Genomic DNA, 27,886 nt, shown 5'->3' with positions numbered 1-27,886 from the left:
TAAAATGTGTATTCAAGAAAATAAAGAACATTAATGCAGAGGGTTTAAGTATTGTATGTTCTGGTCTAATGTATATTTATAAAAATAACATCCAGAAATACCACTTTATGACCGAAGAGCTATTAAACTTGGATTACATTACACATTAGGGTTAACCCTGAAATTGCTTTAGTAGTCTACATTAAGCCTTTAGTTGAGTCCTTGGGGCCCATCTAATCTGGTGGGAAGTTACGCCGAGCTTCCTGCTTTGAAGTTGACTTGGGCTTCTACCCGTTTTGTAACCTTCCTGGCAGGAGATGCCAGTCCCCCATTCAGTGCTCTGCGCTTCTGCAGCCTTTCTCCTGCTTGCTGCTCCCGTCACTAGATGCAGTGAGGAAAGGCTTGGGGCAGGATGACTGAAAGGGCTGCTCTTTTCACGTAAGCAACGCGAAACAGGCAGCCTGTGATACAGGCTCTGATGTATAATAGCTTGGAGAGCAGCTGCCCACGTAATGCAGGAAGAGGGTGACAAAACAGTGGTTTCCTAGAAAATTCCTTTAATTGGCTTCAACATCTACCTGTTACAAGGAGAGTTAGATTATTCTTGAAGCATGTGTGAGAAGGGTCTTAAACTGCAGAATGAGCAAAAGCAAGCTTGCAGTGATCTGCAAGTGTAATTAACCTCATGTTTCCCTACTCCCAGGGTCTTTCATATCGCTTTCCTTATCCATAAGATGCAGTTACTGGAAAGCACCAAAACCTTCACACAGAGGAATGAAATACTGCAAGCGAGCAAAAATGATAGATGGGAAATTGTATGTTGCTAGTACTCACTGGTATCCAGGTTTTATGCTTAGAACTAAGTTTTTTTTCTTTCCATTCTTTCAGTTTAAGGATTACCTAAAGTAGACGTGCAATAATTTACTTGTAATTATACTGTAAAATGAATGTGAATTATGTAACTCACTAAAGGCAGTTCTTCCATTAAAAAAATTACTACCTTATCACGTAGAAGTGCGCAGACAAAAGTCTAATTAAAAATGTACTGCTTTTCCTTTATTCAGCATTTAATTTATATATTGGGCTACTGCCATGTTCAGTTACCAATTTATAACTTAATATTCATACCTTTATTTTGCAGACCATTGAAAAAAATGTTGCCGTCTGCAGTGAACTAATACATATTTAAGATCTTAGTATACAGCCAGTAACAACCTTTTCACACTTTTTTGCTTACCCAGGAATTTCCACCTTCCTCTGTAGTTACATTAAGAAAGATATTTTTCATTGGCACTGGCCTTTTTCTATAACTTTATTCATTGATATGAATGATTATTTTCTTAAGTGTTTTCAAAAAGCAGCAAATCTGAGGAGTTGTCTTAAGAACATGCAAAGTATCTGTCTAAAGACTGGTTTCTTTCTCATTTTTATCCGGCTTATTTCATAACTGAATTACTGAATTCTGTAGCTAACATAGTTCAGTTCTTTCCTCATCATTCCCTAATTATAGCATGGTTTAAGTCTGCCAGCACTAACTTACTGAAATATTTGGCTTCTTTCCAAAGGTATCAAGTTTCATTAGAGAACAGGCACATGAACGGTTGCAAATGATAGTTATTTCTCTAAAGGAAGAGTTTTATTCCAAAGCAGATGCTTTGATTGGAGTGTGCCCAGAGGTAACAATTAATTATTACCAAATTTTGTTAATTAATACAAGCTGGGTTTTGTTGAAGTACTGATTTACACCTTAAGTGTTACTACAGTGAATCATGTACAGAATTGTGTTGCTGGATCTGAACTACTTTGTGTTCAGAAATAACTGCAGGTACTGGCTCGATGAAAAGATCATTTTGGTAACTCAAGCTGATTATTGTATCTCTAGTCATTTGTGAAATGTTTATTTCAAATAACAGAAATTTTTTAAATTGTACGATCCTTCCTCTTCTCAGCACGATGACATTATGTTCAGTCGAGTACTGACTTTGGATCTTACCGAGTATCCAGACATTGATGACCAGGAAAGAACAGAGAAGCACAAACGCAGTTCTCCTTCAGAATAAAGCACGGATGATTCCAGGGCCAGGTGGCAACAGCAAGAACTGTGTCTGCAGTGGACTGTTACAAATCGAGTTTGAATGTTGCTATTAGAGGTTGATAGAGAAATGTTTACCTTTCAGACCAAGCAGTTTTTTAAAATACTGAAGGAAGAAACTGTTACTCCTTGATACACTTTGTTAACAAGTAAGAGATAGCCAGAGGTGGTTACTGAAGTGTGTACATTCTGGTCAGCAAAGCTTTCTCTTCACGTGGTTTGGGAGGGGTGAGGGTGTTGTCTTAAGATGAAGAATTACAGGTTCACGTAAGCACATGATTACAAAGAATAAGCCTCTCACTTTTCATAAGAAAAGTAATGTGTTTAGCCGTATCTCCAGTGCAATGTTTGGGTGCATGCTACCACTGGTCAAGACCTTTATAATCTCTCTCCTTTGTGTTGCAGCTGCATCTGTTTGCCTTCAGATAGGATTATTTCCTGGTTTTTAAAACAAGCTATTGGAATCTGGCTATTATCTTCCATGACTTTTGTGACACCCAGTTAGACTTCAGCCTTCCACTGCAACCTTATGAAAATATTAACTTTACAAAATCTCATGATATATCTCTATAGGTATAATGTAACCTGGAAAAAATTTACCTTTGAGGTAATCTACCCTACACAAAAGTGGAAAGAATAAAACAGGTGTGAGTCAGGTAGCACCCTTAGAAAAAAATATATTGGTTTACAGTTGAGATTGTTATACAGTAGCTGTCCCAGTAAAGTCAAGTTTATTTTGATGCCCATGCTTCATCTAAGAAGCAAAGTTAATGAAGTTGGTTACAGAACACTGAGAGAACTTGAATCACTTTGCCTGGCTTATGTTTCACCTCAGTGTATGCTGAAGAGCTTTTATTTGGTTTATGGTTGCTCATAATTATTGTATCATCTTCTTATGTTCATATACTACCTTCCTTTTGTCCACCATGCTGCTTACACATGTCTGCCTTGTAATGTGTTGCTAATGCTGTGCCTGTTGCGCACAACTGATGATGTCTGGACATGTGGGGTTACTGCATAAGGAAGGAATGACATGTGAGCAGTAGATAGTGTATTCCTATGGGAACATTTCAACAACATAAATGTGTCCGCTTATACTGTAGACAGATGTTTATCAAATACTTATGTTGCTGCCACACTTATTTAATAAAATTATTTACTATGAGTTTAAGTCATGAGTTGGCATCAGTCCCTTAATTCAGAGTCCAGTGACAGTTGTGGAAATACATAGTGTGAAGGATTTTCAAAGGTCTTTGAACAACATCAGTCTGTGTATTGCAAATACAGAAGGTTTGGGTTTTGGGGTTTTTTAGCCATTTGCTAAGAACAGCTGGCTGAAATAGAAAAAACCACAGTAATGAATTAAAGTGTGTACCTTTCAGCATTCTTCAGACTGTTTAGCTACTATACAAGAATGGTCTATTTGGCTTTAAATATTTTATTACAAGAGTGTACGCTGTCATCAGAGATGTTCTGTCAATTTCATTACACAGGTTGAGCAAAACAGGATAACAAATGGTCAAGTTTGTTTTCAGTAAATATCTTACTCCTACTTAAAAAAAATATTAAGTAGAAAAAGAGCCATCTACGATAGAATTGGCAAATATCATTTAACATACCAATTTGTATGGTTAGTTCTTTCACGGTACTCAGGTATTAATTTGACCAGGGCCTTACACAAGTTATGCCTTCACTTAACAGATAAATGAAACGGACAAGTTTCAGGTTCTGTCCCCTTTGACTGTATTTTAAACCCTGAGGTAGCTCAAGGCAATCCTCTCCCTGAGATGACTATAACATCCTTTATTATGGGGGGAACAAAATCAAAACTAGGTGTTTCTGCCTTAGTATGATGTGTGTTAAGACTTAAAATAACCCCTTATTACTCATCTGCTTTTCAGGATACAAATAAATGGCACTTGAATGAGGGGAGGCTGTTGTACAAGTTGCAGTCCAGCAGTGTCTACAAAAGGGAAGGTGTAAGTTGATCCTTACCAAAGTGAGGGTATGTGATTTCCTAATGAGGATGTGACTTCAGGTACAAGATAAGGAGCTACATGACTTTAGAGTTAGGCTTAAATAATTGCAGTCATTAGGGTCATAAATAGCTCAGCTGATCTGATCAATTTTGCTGCAGCTTGAAGCAACAATAAAAGTGTTCGAAGTTGATACACCAGCATCCAAAACAGTGTGACTGATCACTTTTCAAAACAGCCAACTCATGCTGACTAGAGAAGCAAATTTGAGAGGTTAAAGTCATACAGATAATGCTATACGTGATGCTAAAAGACTTAATTTTCAAAAGGGATGTATGCATAAGTACAACCTCTCAAAGGGAGAAGATGAGTATGGTCTATATTCAGGCTGGTTTTGCTTTTGATTTTTACCTTTCAAAAAAAAAAACACAACTGAAACCTTGAGAACTGACACTTGAGGTCCTTGGCAGTTACACTGCATACTAAAACCCAAGTATGATTTCCAGACTGTCAGTCATGAAAGGTGTTTTTTTCTGGGGTAGAAGAGACAAGAGTCAGTGCGCATGCGTTGTTTAAGATTGCTTTTCTAGGCAAAATGTCTTCAGATCTTTACCTACTTCAGAACAGGCACAAAGACTTGGACAACACAAAAACTACCCATCTCAGTAGTTATTAGTCTAGAAAGAAGCACGCACCTCACTTTTAAGCTTTTCATTTTGCACACATACGTACTAGAGAACAAGCAGAAATTGTTTTTTGTGAGGTGGAAGTAAAGAGTTGATGTACCACAATTTAGACAGAAAGGTCATCTGACAGACCCATCGCTTCCACTCCCTGTAAAACCTCATTATAGTGGGATGTGATCTCAGAAGGCATAACAGATCAAATCCACAGGGAACATAAGCAGAGAAACCTGATGGAAGCAACCCTCCAGGACTGCCAGGTATGAATGTGCCAGTATCAGAACAAAGAGTGGTCCTGAACATGCTCTCCTGCAGACACTGAGGTGAGAGGCAGCTGACTAGAAAATTGCAGATGACCAGTGTGAGCAACTGGGTCCAGTAACTTTGTCAGTTTAGTGCTGAGACAAGTCAGTGGTAGGTAGGTTCAGAAGTAACAGCACCTCAGGAAAAAAAACAGTTAATGCAGTGCCTACACACCAGAAATTGCCTACAAATACCTTAGATAGATACTAACTGGTTTTAATTCCGCTGCATTAAAACCACCCATTATCTGCTTTCTGAGAGAACTAGCAGCATACTCTACAATTTAAACAACTGCTAAAATGTTTCCATAGAAGTACACTGCAAATAGGTCAGTAAGCTGACATGTACACGTGCTGAGAAAAGAATAACCCCCCCGTCATTTTTAAAGGCAACTAACAGTCACAGGTATGCCAAAAGTAATTTCTGACACATTCAAACATCTCATCTCTTGTGGCTTCACCTTGGTAAGAGCTTGGTCCAACTGGCTTGAGGCACAGGCAAAGAAAACTTGCCCTGGCTTCTAAATGACCCTGCAGATACAGTAGTATGGAAGTGCCTGGAGAATAACTAGTCTGACTTGAGCTCTGCATACATTACACATTTACAGCTCTAGAAGAGAAAAGGCTAAAATGCACAATTTTTATTCCACTTAAAACCATGGAAATACTCAGCTCAAAACTTTCCATGCAGCAGATGTAAAACACCTACTGTTAAAAAGCTTCTGGGTTGGGTTTTGGGGTTTTTTCCTCATTAAATAGTGGGTATACCATTATCTGGCTGCTTGATTCTCTTAGGACAATCAGTGCCATTTTCTCCTAACTTCCTTTTAGCACAGTCCACACACGAAGTTCCTGTGGAGGGGGGGAAAGGAAATATTTTAATATTGCTACATACATGTGCTTTATATACTTTTTATCACAAGCACCAAATATTAAGATAAACAATACTGGTCCCACTGTGGTTCTTGAATTTGGATTTTGAATTATAACACTAACCCTACTGAAAGTCTGCAGCAGTTCAGTGATCTAACACCGAGCTCTGGTATTAACATTAAATCAGGAAGTAGCTAATTATGCAGCTGCCTTTTAAAGAAAATAATTCTTGATTTTGTGTGATAATGCCTGGGGAGTTCACAGGTGAGAAGCTTCTTTAAACAGTTTGGATCCCTTATTCAGAGGAAAAAAATTTGTGGTGTGAGGTACCGTTGAAAGTATAAACAGCGTAGCTGGACAGTAAAAATGAAGGGAATTTCCTTCAAATTCAGGACATCCATCACTTAGAGCTCTGGATATATTTTTTTGCAGGGTATTATACAAATCTGTGTTAAGGAAATTTTTTCCTTGCTATGTATTCCAAAATACAAGTAAATGGGTGCTAAAACGATGTGTAAGGAGGGTGCTAATATGTTAGTAAAGGAGCTTTATATTAAGTGGAACCGGAATAAATTGTGCTCAAGTTTTTACTTTCTTCTCCACTGATGCCTAATTGTACTTGACTGAAAAAGGGATTTATGAACTCATCTGAAAGACAGAAGTACAAAAGCAATCCCTGACTTTACACCTGCCCTCAAGTGTCTTGGACCTTGTGTACTTTTTGATGGTGGAAAAGTGGGGATTTTTAATCTCCTGCAATGTCTAAGACCCTTATATGCAATAATTAAATGATACTTTTTTACAATTTTGATATTATTTGCAGCAGCTGCACAAATATCTTAGAAGTATAATCTTTTTAAGTTAAAGTGTTGTTTCAAAGGGAAGTTTTGCTATTTTATACCATAAATTGGAATGTATTATTGCCCTGCTTTTTCACAGAAGCATCACAAAGATAACTGAACAACGCTTACCTAAAAATTCACCTTCAGTACTATGTGCTTAAGCTTGAGATTCACTCTTCTATACCTTCTTAAAGAAAGACTCAAAATAGCCAAACTTATCTCTGGAAACTTAAGCCCAAACCTCAGAGATGTTTGTATTATCTTAGAATACTCTGATCAGACAACTACTTTTGTACATACATTTTCTAGAGCTTTTCTGTTCTATCATTTCTCATTTTATTAACAGCTGAAAGCCAGCAGTTAGCTGCTAATATGTAGAAAGAAAGAGGGTAAAAGGAGAATCTTTTAATCAGACTTTCAGAGCTAAATCAGAGCACTGCACAATAATACTTTAATTACTTTGTAAATAAGACTTATTTTTCTCTCTCTGACGGATTTTAGAACTGCCTGTGAAAATAAGAACATTACTTACCCAAGAGTGTTGTGCTGTCCACTCGATCAGCGTCTAGAAAAGTGTAAGAGACAGCAACAGCACGTTAGCATCCAAAAGGTTTTTCTACTTTTATGCAACATCCCAAACGAGCAAGGTTGTATTTAGAATCATAGATTTACCATCACAGTGAAGAATTTCTACCTAACATCTAATCTAAATCTTCCCTCCTTCAGCTTAAGGCCATTACCCCTTGCCCTGTCACTCCATGCCCTTGTAAACAGTCCCTCTGCAGCTTTCCTGTAGGCCCCCTTCAGATACTGGAAGGCTGCTAGAAGGTCTCCCTGGAGCCTTCTCTTCTCCAGGCTGAACAGCCCCAACTCTCTCAGCCTGTCCTCACAGGAGAGGTGCTCCAGCCCTCTGATCAGCTTCATGGCCCACCTCTGGACTTGCTCCAATAGGTCCATGTCTCTCCTGTACTGGGGACCCAAGAGCTGGACGCAGTACTCCAGGTGGGGTCTCACCAGAGCGGAGTAGAGGGATAGAATCACCTCCCTCGACCTCCTGGCCACGCTTCTTTTGATGCAGGATAGAGTTGGCTCTCTGGGCTGCAAGTGCACACTGCCAGCTCATGTTGAGCTTCTCATCCACCAACACGCCCAAGTCCTCCTCAGAGCTGCTCTCAATCCATTCTCCACCCAACCTGTAGTTGTGCTTGGGATTGTCCCAACCCACGTGCAGGACCTTGCACTTGGCCTTGTTGCACTTCATGCGGTTTGCACGGGCCCACCTCTCAAGCCTGTCAAGGTCCCTCTGGATGGCATCCCTTCCCTCCAGCATGTCAACTGCACCACACAGCTTGGTGTCTGCAGACTTGCTGAGGGTGCACTCAATCCTGCTGTCCATGTCACCAAAGATGTTAAACAGTGCCGGTCCTAGTACTGACCCCTGAGGGACACCACTCGTCACTGGTCTCCACTTGACATCGAGCCGTTGACCACAACCATTGAGTGCGACCATCCGGCCAATTCCTTATCCACTGAGCGGTCCATCTGTTGAATCCATGTTGCTCCAATTTAGAGACAAGGATGTCGTGTGGGACAGTGTCAAATGCTTTGCACAAGTCTAGGCAGAGGTAGATGACATCACTTGCTCTTCCCTTATCCACCAATGCTGTAACCCCATCATAGAAGGCCATCAATTTTGTCAGGCACGATTTGCCCTTAGTGAAGCCGTGTTGGCTGTCACCAACCACCTCCTTATTTTCCACGTGCCTTAGCACAGTTTCTAGGAGGATCTGCTCCATGAACTTCCCCAGTCTGCGATGACTTTTGAAATATGGTTAGTGGCTTAGCAACTTCATCTGTTTCACCTGTAGCTTGAGAATTCTACCAGGGCATGATTGCTGCAGCCCAGGCTACCTCTCCAATAGTGAGCAACAGGTCCGGCAGTGGCTCTCCTCTGGTCGGGCTCTCCATCACCTGTACTGGGAAGCTGTCCTCGAGGCACTCCAGTATTTTCCTGGACTGCTTGCAGTTTGCTGTGCTGCTTTTCCAGCAGAGGTCCAGGTGGCTGAAGTCCCCTATCAGGATCAGGGCCTGCATTTCCCTTTTCTTTCAATTAACCCTTTTAACAAACTCCTCCTGCTATTTTTTAAAAGAGAGTTTGTAAAAAAGCATGAAAAACATGAAACCTGACAGTAATGTAAAGAGCAGTTACGCACATTTGAAAAAAAGTTTTTTTGGGGATCTTGACTTGTAAATGAGATCAACAAGATTCTGAAGTCAGAGTAAGGTCCCTCCTTCTTGAAAGTATTATGCCAATCAGTAATTCCACCGAACAAAAAGGGGAGCGTTACGGTCTGATTTTGCAGTCATTTCCATTTAGAGCTAACGTAAATGTATCTCCCACCCTGTTTGGTGTCAGCGGTTGCTTTGCAATACATTGGATACTCCAGACTCAACAGGCTCCAGACACCACTCAGACTATGAAAAGTACGTCTATCCCATCCACCAACAGCACCATGTCAAAGAACTATCTAGCAGACTGAGGCTAGTTCAGTGTCTGATATTGCACCCCAGCTTATTTTTGGGTGTCTGCACTGCAGACAGACTTCCTGAAACCTAGATGCTGCTGTGCTAACTATTTTGTCTAGCCTCCATGGAAAGAAAAATCTAATCCAGTCTAAATGTAATATTCATCCAGTTACAAAACCCATTACCTAATTTGGGCATACACCTGCAATTTTCCTTTAGGGAGGGCAAGGGGAAGGTTCCTGCTATGCACCACTTGGGAATAATTTTAGACAAAACAGTTTCACTGACATGATTAATAAAAGAGCTGTGAAACAGTCTTCTTCCCAAGGTCATTTACTCTGGTTATTTTCCTCAATACGGATAAGCCATAGTAGAACTGTTCTATGTTTGGAAAACATTAAAGAAATCTCTTTCCTTCAATGTACAGTTGTTGTTTTTCCCCTACTTTTAAAGGCTCTTTATTGTTACAGCTAAGGAATTTTATGAGTTGACAGACAACAGGATGGAAGGGGGTAGGGAGGGGAGTCGGTGAACAGACCTAGTTAGCAAAATTTAGCTCCCTGTCACTGCAGGACTGTTACCTTCAGCAAAGGTGTGGACTTGTTTCCTGTTTTAGCATTAAACACTCTACAGAATGCCATTCCTTCTCACAAATGGAGCAGTATTCCACAGCCTCTTCTATTTTATTGTCACAAAACATTATCCTCACACTCAGGTTTTCTTCCCATTCGCCCTGTGTTAAGCCAAACACCATTGGGTCTACTGATTTAATTTCTCGTTCTATGCTTGATCAGATACTGTGGCTCAACCAGCTTATCCCACCAGTTAACGCCTTCAGTGGTTTTAGTTTCTTTTACTGACATGTTCTATTTCATATAATGCAACATTCAATATACTGGAGCAGTTCAGGCCAAAATAATACACCAAGTAAACATCTCAACCAAATGCTATCAAAAAGACAAATTCAAAATTAAAGATTAAATTTGCAAAAATCCACCGACCTTACAGAAAGAAACTCAGTTACTATTTTGTCACGTGTTCCAACTCTGCATACCATTCACAAAGACGCTGCAGAGGCCTAACACTACGTATGCACAAGGTCAACACCTCAGACCAACTGCTGATTGTTCAGAAACAGCATCCTGCTATGTACCTACTCAAAATTTTCTTATTAAAGAGGATACATTACCTGGACTTCTCTGCTTGCAGATTTGAGCAGTCAGATCTTGAACATACTCTGGGAATTGTTTAAAGCAGTCCCCGTAGGATACTACTTTTATTCCATGCAGCAGCATATCTGCCTGGAGCTTAAAAAAGTGGTCTTCATTTTCTTTAAGCACCAACATATAATGTTCTAAATCCACTTTATTCTTTACAGTATAAAGAAAGAGAGCTTGGAATATCTGATCACGCAGAGTCTCTCCGCAGCCCAAAAACAGAAAAGACTTGGTTCGATACAAATTTTGAAGAACTTCCTGTCAAGAAATATAAACACACAAGAGCAAACTTACTTCAGTAGTCAAAAGGCCAAGGTAAGAACTTTTAAAATATGTCAGACTTAAAAGGAGAAGCAGAGCAGACATCACTATTGAACTGAATTAAGCATATGCTTTAGAATCTGGGCAAACTGACATTTTGTAAGCCGTTTCTACAGAAAAATGTATATTCAAAATCAAAGTTAACATACAAAATTAAGTACACAAGTAAATATTTCCAGTAAGGGAATTTTAAATTGAAGGAATTGATGGCAGAATATTGGGCTCCCGTTAGGTCAATCCGTAAATAAGGAAAATTAATATTCTTAACCAAATGTCTGACTTTGCAAAATACCTAAGATATGACATTAAGTCCAGGATCCAGAGCTGATAACAGCTTCAACCCCTAAAAAATGAATCCAAGCAATCAAATGCTGCTGAATCCTTGTACTGGTGTCTAGTATTTTTATGCTAATGTTCTTTCATGAGATAAATACAAAGAACTCTAAAACTATAACATACAGCTGTGGGTTCTAACTGTGACTTACAAAGCAGCAGTATAAAAGATCATACATTGCCCTAGCAACATAGCTGGCTTTCTGAATAATACTGCCACTTTTCTAGGCCCCAATTATTTAATCTATATGATCTGACAAAACCCTAGCTTTAGGTAACGTGTATGTGGTGATTACAATAAAACAGTTTGGCAAAACAGAGTAAAAATGTTGAAAGATCACACAAACCATGACTTCAGGATCTTGAGTAACATCTTTATATCCCGAGGGATCTAGCACCATCCCACAGGGATCTGTATACAAGCCATGAATATGAAGAACTCCATATTTTATATGACCTCTCGCCCACTGAAGAACCTAAAGCAAATCACACAAGTTACATTCTTTTGTTATACCATAATACACTAGAACTCAGATTCTGCACAAATTCACAGCTGTCCTAACCTATAAAACCACTTAAAGCAGAAAAAACTTCTTTCACACTTTTCTGCAGCGAGATAATTTTAATTACTAATTACACAGCTTACATTATAATAAAGAGGTAACTGCTTATACTGAAGGCATCTCTGACTTTTTGGTCTAAACAAGCGTTCAACCAAGAAGCAAGTTCCTGCAATGCTGACAGAAAAGATATGAACAGCAAATTAACTACCAGCTAAGTAAAATCATATTTATGACTGTAACAATTACTTCATGTAAGTTAAATAAATGTGTGGGTTTTTTCCAGGGACTGGGGGGAGGGAATTGGTTAATAAATGCGTCACTGAAATTCTGTTTGGTAATCGTTACCAGATAATTCAGAATAAAAAGATACAGAAAATAAATGTCTGTGCATCTGCTGTTAGCTTATAGACATGCTTTACCAATAAGAAGTTTTAGCTTTGACAGTGTTTAAACAGGAAAACATCTTTGAATGAAGTTTACGAGCTGCCTTCATAATGTCTAAAAATTTTACTGCTCTCATTATACCTTATCCTTATCTTTCAAGTCTAAAGATTCCATAGGTTTACTCTGTTGCTGACCAAATATTTCAAGTAAATTATCATAGTTTGTAGTCAGAACCATCGTGCCTCTCTCCATGAGCCTCAGGATTGATTGCAGAACAACAGGATTCTGAATGTGGTGTTCTAAATTATCGAACACCTCCATTAAGCAATCTTGGAAGAAGTTGGGCTTCGTATCCCCTGTACGCTGAAGAACAAGAAAGATGAACACTTTGTAAGGACCACGTGCACCATTATAAATGCCTCCAACAGAAACCCCACACCATTTGTCTGCTTAATGCCAAAGCATTTCTTTAAATGAGAGCTTACATAGTATACAAAGCATAAAAGTCTGAATGTACAAAATCATAAAAAACAATCTCAAATTTCAGGTGCTCTTCCCTCTGCTTAATGAAGCTCAAAATGATAGTCTGGTTTTCTCAAGGAGGCTTGTAATACAGGTACAATAAACCAAAACTATTTTGCCACAGTTACATCCTCACTCGTCGCTTCTAAACAAACAGGTAGGTACGCTTTCCTAAAAGGAAAGGCTGCATTTGCCCACGGTATCTGCCGAGACTGACAGGAACATGTAACAACTCTGTAAAACTGACAGGCTTCTTAGTCAATAAATAGTATTGCACACAGACCAAATGCCTGTTCGTAAGCCCAATATAGTTACTGGCCTAACTTCATGGAAACCTCACCTTTCTCAGTATGCTTGTACTGCTTTGAAAATCAGTTCGTGTACTAAGATTATCATTCCCTGGATTCAGAGTCTGGGATATACTATTAAAGGTTTGGTTTTGCTTCCTGCTTGAGAAAAACGTATTAATCCTTACATCTGCTGCAAAGCCTAACCACACATGCAGATTCCTCCCAAAAGAGAGAGGTGGTTATTACACTTTGCCTGCAGAGAAGCTCACCACATCCTACAACTTAGCAGTACATACATCACCCTAATTATTTCAATTGGAAGACTTGGCAAACCTCTTAAGACAATCTGAAAATCTCTGGAACCTAAAAATGAATGGCTGAGAGACTGGGCACATACAGACTGTCTTCCGTGAAGTGTGAGCTGCAGCAGTGACTGTGTGATCTAAGGCTATCAGCAGGGTCAAGGTCTACCTGTATTTTCAGGGAACTTCTAGTTTTAGCCAGCAGAGCTATAAATTCCTCTTTTAGTTCCAGGAAACATTACAGAGAATATTTAACAGCTGAGACTCTTGCTTGCATTAATTATGATGAAAGCTTACTTAAAACGAAAACCCATGGATTTTCTAGCCTCTCCAAAACCTATGGTGTACTATATGATCACCATCAAAATTTCAACTTTTAGAAAGCAGAATTTTTGTTGATAACAAAATAAAAGTATATAATAATTTTAGAAATCAATGTAAGTTCTAAACATACTCACTGGTGACATTTTCCTGATGAGATCATGTGCAACCACAAGCAGGTCTCTATCTTTGATTACTTTTTTACGAAATTCAGCCACGTCTCCTGGATGAAGCACCTCCAGTTGTTCGGCTGCTTCAATTACAGCCTCAATGCAGCTTCTCCAGGAGCACAGCGCTGGGATTCCTGGCGCTACAGCAGCACTTACCCCAGTTCCAATCACAAGAAGAAGGTCCCGAGGCTGCTTTCTTATTAGACTTTTTAAGAATTTTCTTGAAAACAGAAAACAAAAATCTTCATTTTTTTACAGTGCATTTTCTAACTTGCCTGAAGATCCCATGACTGACTCAAGAAGTCCAGACGAACTATTAACATGCAAAATACTAACCAACCAAAAGGAACCGAGTTCTCTGTTTCTATGCAGAATGGAATTGGCAACAGCTCACAGCTCTCCCCAAACTGACAATGTACTTTTAAGTCTTTTTGTCATTTTAGACAAGAAAGCGTGCATAATTAAAATGAAAAAAATGACAACAACTTCAAATGACTAATGTCCTTGAGATCCAAACTGACAATTACCAATTTTCAGTCCACTGGGCTAGCCAAACACCATTTCACATGAAATTTTGAAAAAAGTAGTCAAAGGACTGTCCAGTGATTTACTTAATACATGTCTGATAGAAAATAAATAGAACTATTTCAAAGGGACAAGTCACAATATTTCTAAGAAACAAATTTTTGTTTTTCTAGGAAAAAGCGCTTTTATTCTCATTCTCACTTTAGGATACACGAACATAAGAAGGGTCATGCTTGTTCAGATCAAGGGTTCGTCTATCCCACTCTTCAGATGTTACTAACCACAGATTACTCTCAAAGGCATATTTGGTTCTACATCAGTATTCACTGCACAAGCCAGCATGAGAAACTTGAGAAAGTCTGGCTTTCATGATTACTTTGCACAGAAGTGAAAATGCATTTAAACCATACAGTGAAATCACTGTATACAAACAAGGATTTCAGTAACACAGAACCTTAGAATTCCCTTTGCATTCAAAACTACCTTTACAGAGTTTTTAATTCCTGTTAATCTGGTAATACGGATGTTTAACACCTCTTATTTCACAATCATCTGAAACTATCTAGCTAAAATGATATTTAACTTGAGATGGCCTCAGGCAAAGCAATTAATCAACATGTAGATAAGGTTGCTAGCTAATGCCTACAAAGAATATATTGCTGATAATCCCCATGCCTTCCTGCAATGAAGTTCAGCACAAATGGTTTCCTTGCAGCAAGTATACATTTATTCCTCACAAACAGCTTAACTGAGTACGAAGCACTTGCTCAGTGGAGAAACTCCTATCTGGGATCAAGTTTTCAAGCACGATGTTGTTCTCCTATCCAATTTTCAGGAATGTATTTCCACCATGTTTTCAGATTTTCATAAACAGACAGTTTGGTATAACCTTTGCCACACAAGTTACCTGGATTTCTGCTCACTCCTGATTGTTGATTGTTCTGATGAATCCATCTCTGAGCCCTAAATAAAACAAAAAGTAAAATAATTCTTAATGCTTCTACCTTAAAAAAGGCCAAAATTAAACCCAGATGTATTACTGTTAGCATTTTCTATTTATTCTTATCAAGTATTTTAAAATCAAGACTCCGTATGTCACATTCCAGTTAAGCAACACACCGATAGAAAGAAAGCTGACCAAGTGCGAGTGCATAAACCTCCCACAGCTCCACGGAAGCTCAGTTAATTGACATTTTGAAGCTAATGGAGATACAGCTAGTCATGCTGCTGAAAAATACTTGTGTCTAAATTCAAGATAAAATTTATCAGACCCACTAAAATGTTCATTCTCATCAAGTAAATAAATGCATTTCTTGAATTTATTTTTTTTTCCACAATAATGAGTTGATTCAACCAGAATCAACCAGACTTCTGCAACACATCCTGATCATGAGAGGCCCTCTGCGAGCCACCTGGCTACTCTACCAGACCATGTAACATGAAAGATTTTTTTTCTCAGCAAGTATTTTAAAGAAAAACATTTCTGTATCACCTTATGCTTTAGACAGAAGACAATATAGAAGGACTGCATCTCGGCAAGAGAATCTGGCTACAGTATCGTCACTCAGAAATCCCCAAGTTTCATTACGTTAATTGTTGGTTTTGTTTTTATAAGGATATATTTTTGTTTGACTTTGAAACACATCTTAGTTTGTGGTTGTGGAGATTGCAGACTGCAGACCCTAATCCCTCAAATAAGCATTCTGCCAGACCCTATGGCTCATAAAGCCACTTGCCAGCTCTCAGGTTCACATGCTGAAAGCTAATTTGGAACCAAGAGACCCAAGTTTGGAGATCATTTGACCAAAAAAAAAACCCAAAACCCCAAAACCAAAGAAAAGAACAAAAGCAAAAAAAGCCCCACCCTGTGATAGAAGGAACTCAGCATTTCTGAGGAAAACACACAGATCTCTTCTGCAAATCAACCCACGGTGTCTTTTTAAGTGGAAAAATTTCTTGTTGTAATATTTATTTTCTCCATGCTCCCTTCCTTCAGTGACAGTATCCTACAAAGATGCTACACTATCACCTGAAGAATGTCAGCACATTCAAAGTCCAGAACAATAATCTATCTATCTAGAGCAAAACACGTCAAAATCTAAAGAACAAGATTCCTTTATATACGGAAAAGTTAGGAGTTCACAATACAAAAACAACACATGAAGGAAGCGCAACTTATGTATTCCAAAAAAGGTTCTATTATTTTTTAACCCCATCCAGTGAAGTAATTGGGAAAGAATCCCCAAGAAAGTTTTAATAATTACATGAGTAACTTACCCAAATTAATAAAATAAGCATCTCACCACAGGATGCTTTCAGAACCAACATTTTAGACCTCATTGTGTCCTTCTATCCCTTAAAGTTGCTTCCTGGAAGCAGCAGCTGTGCAAATAAGTGGCAGGAATTATCACCAACCTGTAATAGCTAAATGGCTGCAAATACCTTTAGGTACCAAGTAATTGTGAACTAGTCTCGAATATTCCCTTATTAGACATAACAAACACTTCTTCAATGAGCATACCTAGAAAAAGAGAGGACCTGGGCACCAGCATTCAACATTGGTTTGCTTTTAAAAAGACACACAGGACTAACCAAAGGCGTGCACAGTTGCTTTTCAACAACCTTTCCTCATGGCAGCCTGGAAATCGGACCCCGCTACAATCCAGGTACGCCCAAAAGCGCTGAATGGGAGCTGGGTCTTTACTGCAAACACAAGGAGGGTTCCATCAGAACAAATTCTAATGTCCTATTTTCTTCCTGCTCGGGAAAGTAAGTTTTATTTAAAGATCTATCGATGACATAAGAGCTCTATTCACTCACTGGAAGTTCAAGTCAACATTTCGATTGAACCAAACGATTTTTCCAAGCAGTTTAATACATGGAAACAGCCCAAGGTATTCAACGCAAAGGAAACACGGGGCAAAGGAAAGCCTCTTTCCCTTACCCACCCCTCCTGCCCGCTGATTCTCTCTGGAATAAACCCAAGCGCATCAGGCTGGACAGGGCAGCGGTCTCTGCTAAGTTAAATTCCCTGTCTGTCTCCCTCTGGTAACTGAACCGGCGTCACCTGGCGCAGCCAGCGGGCATGGCGAGAGCCTGCCGGCGCACACCGGCCCCCGGGCCGGCGGCACTACTCCTCCTCCTCCATCACCTGCGAGTGAAGGGGACCCTCTCCCCCGGCAACGCCTGTGGAGGCCCTGCTGCCGCCTGACCTGCCCGGGACCCGCAGCCCCGCAGCCCCGCTCCTGCAGCCCAGACGGCCGTGCCTAACGGCAGACAGAGCGGCCGTCCAGCTCAGCAGCACGCACCGCCCCCCCCGGCCACCTGCCGCGCAGAGCCCTGCGGCCGCCATCCCCCCCCGCCCCGCCGGGCCCGGCCTTGTCGCCCCAGGGGAGATGGCTCTGGAGACGGGGAGCTACGCCGGACGCGGACTCGAGAGGTGACACCGGTGACACCGGTGTCCCCGTCCGTCCCCCCCCCTCCCCGGCGGCACAGGGCCGGGCTCCGGCGCCGTTACCTCATGGGAGCGGCCTCCCTCTGCCCCACCCCCGCCGCGCTCCGCCAGGGCGGGGCCAGCGGCACGAGGCTCCCCCCACACACACACCCTTGGCGACCGCCGCCCTCGCCGGCGGGACCGTCCGCTCCCCAAAGCTTTCCCTGCCGGCTGGAAACAGCCGCCCTAGGAGCAGGATTCCGCCCGAGGACGGTTCCCGCCCGGCGCCGGCGGGGAGCCCCTCACCCGGGCGGGTGGAGGCCGGCTGGTGCCGGTTACAGCCCACTTCAAAAACGCGAACCGTTTCACTTAGACCGGCGCAACGGTTGAGCGGCAGCGGAGTTGAAGAGCTCTGCACACACCCCACACCCTCCCCCCGGCAAGCTAGGGGGCTGCTGGGCGAGGCGGTGCACGCTCCTACGCCTTGTTTTCTTCATAAAATGGAAAACAAAAACGCACGCACCCCTAAACATCCTTCAAATTCTTCACAGGCAAAAATACAAATCAGCAGTCTATGAGTCTGTATGACACGGAAGAATCAATTATCAGTTACAGGAGAAAGGAAACTGGTGAACTTGAAGATTAATGGGGTTAGCGCCATGAAAGAGAGACGGTAGAAGCGTTAAAGATTAAAAGTATTAGGGTGAGGAGAAAGCAAAACAACAACCAAAGACCAGCAGAGAGAGGCTGTAGAGTTACCTTCCGCGGCTCTGCTGAAGGGTGGGCTCGACTGCCTGTGTCGACAGACATAATTAGCCATAATCCTGTGATGCCTTAACAGCAGGTGGCATGTGGCGTCTGTCCGCAGTGAGAGCAAAGCAGCCCGTTAGTTGCCTCAGCTAGTCACGTTTGAAAACCAACAGCCAAAGCTCTCCTCCTCTTTTTTTTTTTTTTTTTTTTTTTTTAGTTTTTAATCTGTTAAAGCCATCCTTCACCATGGCTCATTAAGGCACTTGATTAACGATACCAAGGTCTGTTCCATTGCGTTTTCTAACAGCATTGCCCGGCGTTCTTTGCAACGCTGTGGGTTTTGTGAGATGACCTCAGAAGAGGAATCAGCTATACATGAAAACCAGGCAGTCAGGTACATAAAGGCTGCTAATTGTGCCCAGGGATGCTTACAGACAATCTGTGCCCCCAGATTTCAATTGCAAAACTGTGTTGAAAATGTGTCATTCTCCGGTTTTAATTTCATAACCGGAGTTTTCAAAACTCATGATACCATTTTACAGATTTGTGAAGACTTGGAAGAACTTCTTGGCATAAGCTTCCTAAATATAGGTCTTAACAGACTTTCTTTGTTTTTATAGTCAGTCACTTCTATTGTCTTGGGGTGCAATCAGGATTCACAGGTTTTCGATGCCTATATGATAGATTTGAACGTTTTCTTTTGTTCGTTAAATGTCAGTGTTGTATTGATATTCTAGTATAGTTTTAGGAAGAACTTTGGTAAGGATGGCCAGTTTTGCAGATGAAACATAAACCCACTGTTTTTACTCCATATCCAGTGTTACTTTTGGCAAGAATAATTGTGTCGACGGCACTGACTTCACTAACTTTCATTTTGTGTAAGGACATTGTGTCCTTGTGAACTGTCCATGTAATATTCCCTAGACATCGCTTCTCACTTTGTAATTATTTTTTTTTTATATTATGGTATTGCAGTCACCCTAGAAAGGCTTAACAAATATTGGGAGAATCATGTTCCCAGTGGTAAGGAAGATGGAGGATAGGATCAGAGAGGACAGGGCAGGAGAAGAAAGAATGTAACTACAGTCTCACCTGAGAACTGAAGTTTGGTTGAGTTAGTTCTGCAATGCTTCCAGCTCTTTGCCTTTCACCATTCACTACTGCCAGTCAGTCAGCAAAGTATTTTAACATGCTGATATTTAGGGTTCAGTAACCCTGAAGGTCAAATATCTTGTGTTTTAAAAGAACTGGGTGATATTCTGCTCCTTAGACCCCAGTAACTACGTGGGAAATCCAGCTTGGAATGCCATTTGACACTGCCTTGTAATAACATTGGAATGTATTACTAAATAATTTGCTGAATATCTTAGAATATTTTGTCAGCTGTAGATAGGAGTCACAAAGACTTGCTAAATATTTTCCTGAGATTGAGACTCAAGGTCAGACCCATCCTGTAGAATTACAATGCCTATTATTATTCTTTGTTTCACATTCATTTAAAAAGTAATACGAGAGGAAAAATTTGTCAAGAAAGGCCCTTGAAAGCTTTTCCATTTTTCAGTCTGAATCAATTCATCTGATAAATGGTACTACCTTTTCCTGTAAGGCTTGCTCCTTTTTTGTCTTTAGACTACAATAACTATTATTTAAAAACACCAGCAGTACTCACAACAATAATAAATTACATAAGCTCTGGATTCCCTTGCAAGGGGTTAGGAAAGTCACTAAGGACAAAGAATATCAATACTTTTCAATCCAATACAGTCCAAAAGTGGCCATATAAAATACCATCAAAAGGAGATTTAGTATAGTTTTCCAAAGCTACGACAAGAGTCAACAATGTATTATTTTTCATTATATTTCCTTGTTATTATTCAAACTGTATATGAGAGAGACAAACACCATTACAAGAAAATTGGCATCAAGTTCAGTAGCAAAAGTCACAGTGAGAAGAGGATGAAGTGTGTTGAAACCCAGGAGCTTTGAAACAGGAAGGAGTTTCTTTCAAGAAGCAACAAAGGCAAGTACTGTTGCTACAACTGAGAAACTCTGAGACGTAGAATGCATCTTTTAAATGAAATAACTACAGAACCTTACCGGTCAATTCAACCTAAGATTTATCTTTCCTATTATAGTAAATTCATATGTTTATCCAAGTGTACTAAACAATACGTTAAGTCACTTGCTTATTTTGGGCTTTGTTGCAGACTCTGGAAACACTACTCTAAGTGATGTAATCAGGATAAGAAATGCAGCTGGTTGGTTTTGGCTGGAAGAGGCAATGCATCTGATTACTCAGCTGTGGTTTTATGAACCGAGACATAACGTTGATTTAATTTTGACATCTTGCTGTTTAATAAGTTATGATAAAGTAAATCCTAGTTTATGTTATGCCAGAACCTGCTGGTTTGGAAAAAAAAAAAACAAAACCAACAAGTAAAACTTGTAATGAAAGTTTATTGAGCTTGCTGAAGAGTATCTTTAAGACACCAACTGACTTGTGTCTTAATTTTTTTCATAGCAGGAAGCCAATTTTCCCCTGTTGATGGAGATAAAATTCCTTCTACATGCACAATGGAACTGCTAGTTTCTCCTTGACAGGTGATTACTTTTTTCTACCTCGGAGCTGACTGGATCTTACTAGTTCATCATCTTTGTAAACAGAATACTTTATAAAATGCTTTGAGGAAGAAAGATACTATCAGCAATTCAAAGTATGTTTTCAAAAGCCAGTGTCAGTTCACTTAGAGTTTACCTATGATTGAATATACAGATTAATTTTCAAATGCAACCTTTGTGATATGATCTGTAAAATAATGCTGTAACTGCAGGTGTACACTAGAGCTTACTTTTAAAGTTGCCAAGTGATAAGCACATCTGCAGTGCCAGATTCCAACAAGATCTCCCTACAGTCAACTTTTACTTAACAGAGTGTAACTACATGCAAGTTCTGCATTACCTTGCACCTACCTCTCTCATGCAGTCTGAATGGTAGTCAGTGTTCTTCAACGTGTACAATTTGCTGCTGCCGTCCTATTCTTTCAATGAGACAGGGAAGAGATGATAAGCTTTGAGTAGCAGTATAAGCTTTAATAGTAAAAGGCTTTAATAACAGATTTGACTCTACACTAAATACAGGACAAAATGCCAGTATATAATTTTATAGTATGCACCCTTTTAGGATCAAACACAACCTGTTCAATCCATTTACCATGGCTTCCCCCCCAATAATAAATTAATCCAATAATTAATAATTATTAAAATAATAATTATTGAATTAATGATTAACAATAAAGAAAACCCTATAATTAAAATCCATTTTCTAGAGTCTAGTAACATTAGCATCAGTGAGAGTGTAGTCATTTCAGCATAGTCATATGTGGAAAAAATATATATTAAAAAGTGTAAATGATGGGGAGAGTTAGCTTTGTTGGCTGCAGTCTTTCTGACCTTGAATTTAGTTTGAACTGTTTACAACGAAGTCTGAATATATGAGTTTCCTTTGAAAAACTAAGGAGTGTAACTGACTGGAATGTCCTTTGATTAAACAGGTTGTCTTCTGCATGTTTCTTAAAAAAAAAAAAAAACCACCAACAAACACACAAAGGAGCTCTGTCACAAGGCCCTTCTCTGTTCTAAACAGCAACAATGCATGAAGCAGTGTGAAAGGGAGAAAAGTCATTCTGAAGGAGAGGCAGAACTGTAATAGGAAAAAAAAGGAGCAAAAGCAAAACCAAAGAGAAGACAGTAAAAGAAAAAAAAAGATGAAAAAGGTAAAAGGAAATAAAACATTATAGAGGCTGGAAGGAATGGATTTAAATCAAGCATATTACTGTAAAGAATGGGCAGAGAGAAAGCTAGACAGGAAGTTGCAACTACTCAAATTTTGCTTGAATACGTTGCTGCTTGGTGAAAAGCTGAACTAGGTCAGAGAAATGAACCTTGGAAATATTATTTTAAGAACTTGTTGGTGAACTGGCATAAAGGTCTTTCTTGGTTGTCAAATATCAGATGTTGAAAATGTTTGCCAAAATATTTGCAGAAATAAAAAAATATATAAAATAGGGACAAAAATAGAGGTGCTACTCTGCTCTGTGAGGACACATCAGATGCGGTACGAAGTAATAAGAGGGTTTTTTCTGCTTGACTGGGCTTTTGCAGTCCAGTGGCTACTTCTTCTAACTAGGCATGTATTTAACAAGCTTAAAAACACAATCACAGATCAGCAAGCAGAGAGCTATAAAGGCAACCAGCACAGGGGTCCAGTACGCAGTGCAGAACTGCAGTAGAGAAGCATTGGTTAAGATTTTGGATTTCTCTTGAACTGCAGCAAAAAGGAGCCCCGAGGACAGGAACCCCGTGATATCACTGGGGAATTGTTTGCATAATAATGCTATTGATTGCCCAGATCTCATGTATTTTCTAGTAAACAAGCTTTTGCTTTGAGGTGGTTGGTAATATGATCTCTTCTGCAGTTTAAATAGCTGTGCCTAACTCCTAATTTGTGGTATAGCTGAGGTTTTCTATATTTGTAATTCCTGTCAAGTCAGGACCAAGTCTACAGGGGAAGCTGCAAATGTAGCACTTAAGTCCAGGGATGTAAGCCAAATGAAATCTTACTTAAGAAGCAAAGTTCTTTGGATCCAGCCAGCTGCCATGCCTTATACCCTGTAGCACGCCTAAAGAGAAATGAAGCTTTATACCACATTTACATTACACTTGCTTGGATTAACATCACCAACAGATGAGAACCATATTATGTATCATGTATGAGATCTCAGTTAGAAATCTCATTTAACACTTGTTGTAACAAAGTGTTTTGCTATGAATGTATGCTGTCATTCCAAAAAACATTACAGATCCAGGCCCAGGAATATTTGGACACTTACCTTCCATTCTTTCATTTGAGAATCTGGACCTTTGTGCAGAAACTTATAGGTACTGTAGCACAGAAAGATGACATTCAGGCAGGATTGTCATAGCAATGTCTTTAGGTGTCAGCTTTAACTACTTGAATAGTATGTAACCCATAAATGCTTGAAAAGTTATAACATGGAGGTCCTGCATTCTACAGAAGAAAAAAGCTATTAGGTTACTTTTGAGTTTTAGTATTTTACTAGAATGTACTACAATAAGAAATTTCTGTGGGAAATTTTCCGTCTGTTATTTTGTTAGCTGGCTCCAGGTCTCTCTAACTAGATGAGGCATAAAAGGCTCCATAATCTCCAGTTTTACTGGATTTATTGTGCAAGTTATCAACTCCAGTACTGACTTGTAGTGCAATATGTCTCTCTCCAGAATTCCATTCTTAATAAGAAACAATAAAAGTAGAATTAGGTTTATTCTACTAATGCAATCTTGATTATAACAAATGACAGTTAGTTTGTGGGTAACTTTTAAAATGTCAGCTTTCTAAGAAATGGCTGCCTTCTCCTGCTACATCCCTTACAGCGACTCTTAGCAGTAGAGATGAAAAAAAATAAAAATAAGAATATCAAAACTAAATTACCTATGCAGTGTGTTCCAGGTTGAAAAACTTCCTTGTGAGAAAATCCAGATACTTCCAGGTAGTTTCACCTAGATGTTAGTCCTGCTTTTTGTGGAAAGATAAGATAGTTAAAAGGTTTGAGTAACAGGAATTTCCCAAGACTTCAAATCTCATTCAGGCTCATTGTTCATTTTCATTCTGTATCTCCTCACCTGCTACCTAGAGCTAATACTTGCACTGCACACCATGAGATGCCAGAGCCAGAAGAAATCCTGTGCAATAACATTCCATTTCTCCTACATAAAAGGCTAAGATTTGATTTGGTGTCTTGAAGTGAACCAGCACTGTGATTAAAGCTTTTCAAGAGTTTTAGTACAAAAGGCCATAGCCTTTTCTTTTTCACTCTTGAACTTCTCAGCAAACTAAACGGCCAGTCTTTTGATTTTTCTGCAACAAAAGATCTGTAGAAACTAAAAAGAAAATTAGTACCATCACTAGACTGGACAGCATAAGGGTACTCAATACAGATATCTGTCTGGTTAACAATTATAAAGAATAGTTGCAAAAACTGGCATCCCAGAAATACTTCTTGTAAAGGCATCAGAGTATGTTGTAGTAATGCAAGGCTGTTAACAATCACAGAAAGATGAAATTCAGCCCGCAGCCATCCTATTGTGGGCTGTGTTCCTGTTACATAGCACAAGCTACAGAAATTGGTATTTGGGCAAGGGGATCCAAACTAACAGTATATATATTGTATTTGTTGCCCGTAGGTAAGTCAATAAGATCTTTCTTTTGCCTGTACTAAAATAAAATTCAACTAAGGCAACAACAAAAAACTGTGCTATGCTTCTGATGACACAAAAACTTAACTGACATAAGTATTAATACTTGTGACTTAGTTAAATCTCTATTTGATTAGTTCAGTTCTGTTTAACTTCCTCTAGTAGTTTTAATTGGATACATCCTGTCCATGTGCTTAAACCGTTCCATGATTTTATACAGAAACATGGTGAATAGGTTTAGCAAGAATCCCTTGGGTTTACAAGTCCAGTTCTTTATTTTAGCTGTGTTATTAAGCAGTAGGAAGCTGAGTTGCACTGGTGGGCATAGTTGAAGTCACTCCCCGGCTTAAACGCTTCGGAGAGAAAGCATTATGTAAATATACTCATGTTTAATATAAAGAGGGTAATTTAAGTGACTGAAAGTGAGCAGAATAAATTATTTAACTAGAGACTGAAGAGAATTGCAAACTAACTTGGAGAAACCTACTGCAAGGTTTGTGTGTTAATATAAGAAAATTTAAATAAATCCCTTGCAAAACTGTGTTAAAAGAACATCACAGTAAGGTTCAAGCTCAAATGCTAAGAAGCCGGGAAATAGAAAAGTAAACATTGCCTGTGCATCCCTGATTTGCATCACCGTGGATTTGCATTATGATGCTACTTTATAGGAACACATACTTCTTTCCCCTGTTCTAAGTCTCTGTCTTTTAGTACATAGGATGGATGGTGCTTGCTTCAAAAATTTTTCTCATTATCATCAAATGTACAACCTTTGTGCCTAATATAGTGCACATTCTCTAAACCATCACCAAAGATGAAGTTACTGAATGAAATAGTCTCTTTATATAATGTCTTGTAATTTATTTTTAAACTTCCTGTGAGTTGAAGTGGAAATATTATCTCTGTTTGACCGATGGGAAAAAAATGCATGTAGAAATTAAAGTAAAATAACATTTATTAATTTGGTTGCCTAGTTTTAGATTACTAGAATCTGTTTTATTCTACTACTTTGCATTTTATAGTACTTTAATCAAAGCACAGTTTCCACTGACTACAGTGGTAACTGAGAGTGTTAAGTATTTGTCCAAATCAGATCTAGATCCTCAAACTTTGTACTCAGATAGCAAAGAACAAAGTACTACTGTTCACACTAAAAAAATGTATTGAGGTGTTTTGTCCAGATTAGCACAGGAGCTCTATGACAGTTGAAAAGACTAAGTCTATCTGAGTAGGGGTGGACTGCCTGAACTTTGAGATTGTCATTTTCTTTTCATTCCTTGTTTGATGCAAAGCACTGGTGTTACCTGGCATACAGACCTGAGTCATCCACAGAGATAGAAGCATGTGGCGGAAATAATCTGTGACTGTGTAATTCAAGTACTATAACACCTATAAGTAAGATACTAAATTAATATTGCAGAAATATCCATAATACAGATTGCCACTCTTAACTAACTTGACTTTGCAGCCATAGTGTTCTTTTAACACTCTTATGAGTGTAAGTTTAGTGAAACACAAACAAATGAAATTCCATTACGTGTTTTTAGGACCAGAGACTTTAGAAGCAATTCAAGGACCTTTGTCACCTAAGTGAAGAAAGGAACTGATAACAGGAGAAAAGTTGACATGCTCTAAATACACAGATACCTGTGATGGGTGGAGCTCTTTTCCTGTGGGTTTCACAGATACCAGAAACAGCAGAGGAATGGTGAGATTCAGGAACCCTGGGGGCTCCTGTTCCGGTTTGCAGGGAAGAATTTTATATTCTGCATTTCCAATTTTATGCATGCAGCACCACCTCTGTTCTGTTCCTGCCAATCTGTTAGAGAGTCCTGCCTCTATCTGAAGTTGATCCTTTGTCCCTAGTTCCTTCTGTGTTCCTTGTTCTTCCTATTCCAATCTTGATTTCTTTACCCAGGCAGCTGTACTTTCATTTTGAGAAAGAGCCATTGATTCTCAGTACATTCAGTATAGTTTCTTCGCCAGGTCACGTTTAGTTTCCTCTTTCTTCATCCCTCAGCACTTACCCTGCTCTTGTCCTTCCTTTGCACAATGAGGTGCAGTCCTACTTTGGCCCTTTTCTGGCTCTGTGCTGAACAACCCCCTTTTCCTTGAGCGACTTGGCTCCCTGTCAGATTTGTCATTACTTCACTGGGCTCATTGCCCATCATGGGCACCTGCTTCCCTCACAGTCACAGAGTCTCTCCTTCTGTTTTACATACAGACAATTAGATCTGGCTATCCCCTCTTCTTCTCTTCCTCTGCCATCACCCCAATTCATGGTTTCTTCCCATCTTAGTTACCCTGCACAACACGTTCCAGCCTCCTTTTCTTCCCATTGCATAATTCTGGTGTTTTTGCTCCACAAATCCCATTCACAACCACTTCCCTTCAGCATAGTTTTACCAATCAATCCCAGCTTTACCAGGCTGTATTGCCCTTATCTCTTAATTTCTCTCCCATTATGCATTTTTCCCCTTGAGACATTTAAACCAAATGGTTTCATCCCTCCTCTGCAGTCAGGTAGCTACTGAGACAAGATCACCCCTAGGAAATCTTGGCAAGTGTAACCTCAGCCCTTGAGCAATCATTGCAGGGAAGAGCAGCCTCCCAGCTGTACTCAGGATGCGAGGCCCCCCTCAGTGGCTTGCAACCCACTCAGGACAAGGCCCACAGACACCTGCTGCAGGCAGGAGCCAGGCTTTCACAGCCATGAACAATCTCCCAGTCTAGCAGGGCAGCATTCACTGGACCTAGGCCACTAAAGCCACTGCCGCCACGGCCTCAGCTGGGAGATCAGGCAGGCCCTGTGGGAGACATCTCATGCACAGCCCATCCAAACCCTTCCACGCAACCACCTACCAGCAAACCCTGGTCTGTAGCACGGGGAGCAATGGCAAATGAAAGCAGCTACCACTGCAGCTCACAGGACAATGAAACACTAGGGAGAGCCTTTTCAATTCACCAAATGAAAATACATTGCAATAAATTACTTCTTAATCAGCAAAACTAACAAACATGCTCTCCTATACATTAGTGTCTTTCCAATGACTAGTTATACCAGTGGAGCTACTGGTTTAAAGCCAGATCATGCAGCTTCTGCTGCCAAGGGAGAGGCAACAGTTTCTGCCTACCTTCCCTATAGCAGAGCACTTACCTCCTCCACCCAGCTGCTGGCACAGCTGCTAATTAAGTGGAATTGTAATTAT

The 27,886-nt window shown here is 39.8% G+C and overlaps 2 protein-coding genes across 7 annotated transcripts in view; one reads left to right on the top strand and one right to left on the bottom strand.

Moving 5' to 3' along the window:
• SMC1B (structural maintenance of chromosomes 1B) overlaps positions 1-2,170 on the top strand; it is a 36,850-nt gene extending 34,680 nt beyond the window's left edge. For both annotated transcript variants that reach the window (XM_054812531.1, XM_054812530.1), the window contains 2 exons: positions 1,545-1,655; positions 1,929-2,170. In XM_054812531.1, coding sequence (XP_054668506.1) covers positions 1,545-1,655; positions 1,929-2,039 — 222 coding nt within the window. In that variant the 3' untranslated portion in view covers positions 2,040-2,170. The remainder of the gene's footprint in view (positions 1-1,544; positions 1,656-1,928) is intronic.
• On the bottom strand, positions 1,495-18,560 carry FAM118A (family with sequence similarity 118 member A). 5 transcript variants are annotated; one of them, XM_054812532.1, is made up of 10 exons: positions 17,546-17,621; positions 16,814-16,924; positions 16,499-16,603; positions 15,129-15,184; positions 13,664-13,916; positions 12,233-12,454; positions 11,492-11,620; positions 10,463-10,748; positions 7,280-7,312; positions 1,495-5,884 (listed from the first exon to the last, which is right to left on the bottom strand). In XM_054812532.1, the coding sequence occupies exons 3-10, from the start codon at positions 16,559-16,561 to the stop codon at positions 5,784-5,786; spliced, it is 1,143 nt and encodes a 380-aa protein (XP_054668507.1). In that variant the 5' UTR covers positions 16,562-16,603; positions 16,814-16,924; positions 17,546-17,621; the 3' UTR covers positions 1,495-5,783. The 5 variants fall into 5 exon arrangements, with proteins under 5 accessions (XP_054668507.1, XP_054668508.1, XP_054668511.1 ...); XM_054812534.1 differs by lacking the exons at positions 16,499-16,603; positions 17,546-17,621 and adding an exon at positions 17,826-17,843 and having other exon boundaries at positions 1,496-5,884; XM_054812533.1 differs by lacking the exons at positions 16,499-16,603; positions 16,814-16,924; positions 17,546-17,621 and adding an exon at positions 18,414-18,560.
• Between the last annotated feature and the right edge of the window lie 9,326 nt (positions 18,561-27,886).

The sequence above is a fragment of the Grus americana genome, chromosome 1 (assembly GCF_028858705.1).
Source record: "Grus americana isolate bGruAme1 chromosome 1, bGruAme1.mat, whole genome shotgun sequence".
NCBI classification, from domain to species: domain Eukaryota; kingdom Metazoa; phylum Chordata; class Aves; order Gruiformes; family Gruidae; genus Grus; species Grus americana.
Note: the sequence above shows the minus strand (reverse complement) of the source record. Positions and strands in the feature narration are given on the sequence as shown.

Bases quoted from the DNA above. Each gene is read 5' to 3' on its own strand.
- FAM118A (XM_054812532.1), bottom strand. From the start codon at position 16,561: ATGAGGTCTAAAATGTTGGTTCTGAAAGCATCCTGTGGTGAGATGCTT. The intron at 15,185-16,498 runs GTAAGTTACTCA...TGTTTTATTTAG, and splicing joins TGCTTATTTTATTAATTTGG to GGCTCAGAGATGGATTCATC. The intron at 5,885-7,279 runs GTAAGTAATGTT...CCCCCTCCACAG, and splicing joins GGACAGCACAACACTCTTGG to GAACTTCGTGTGTGGACTGT.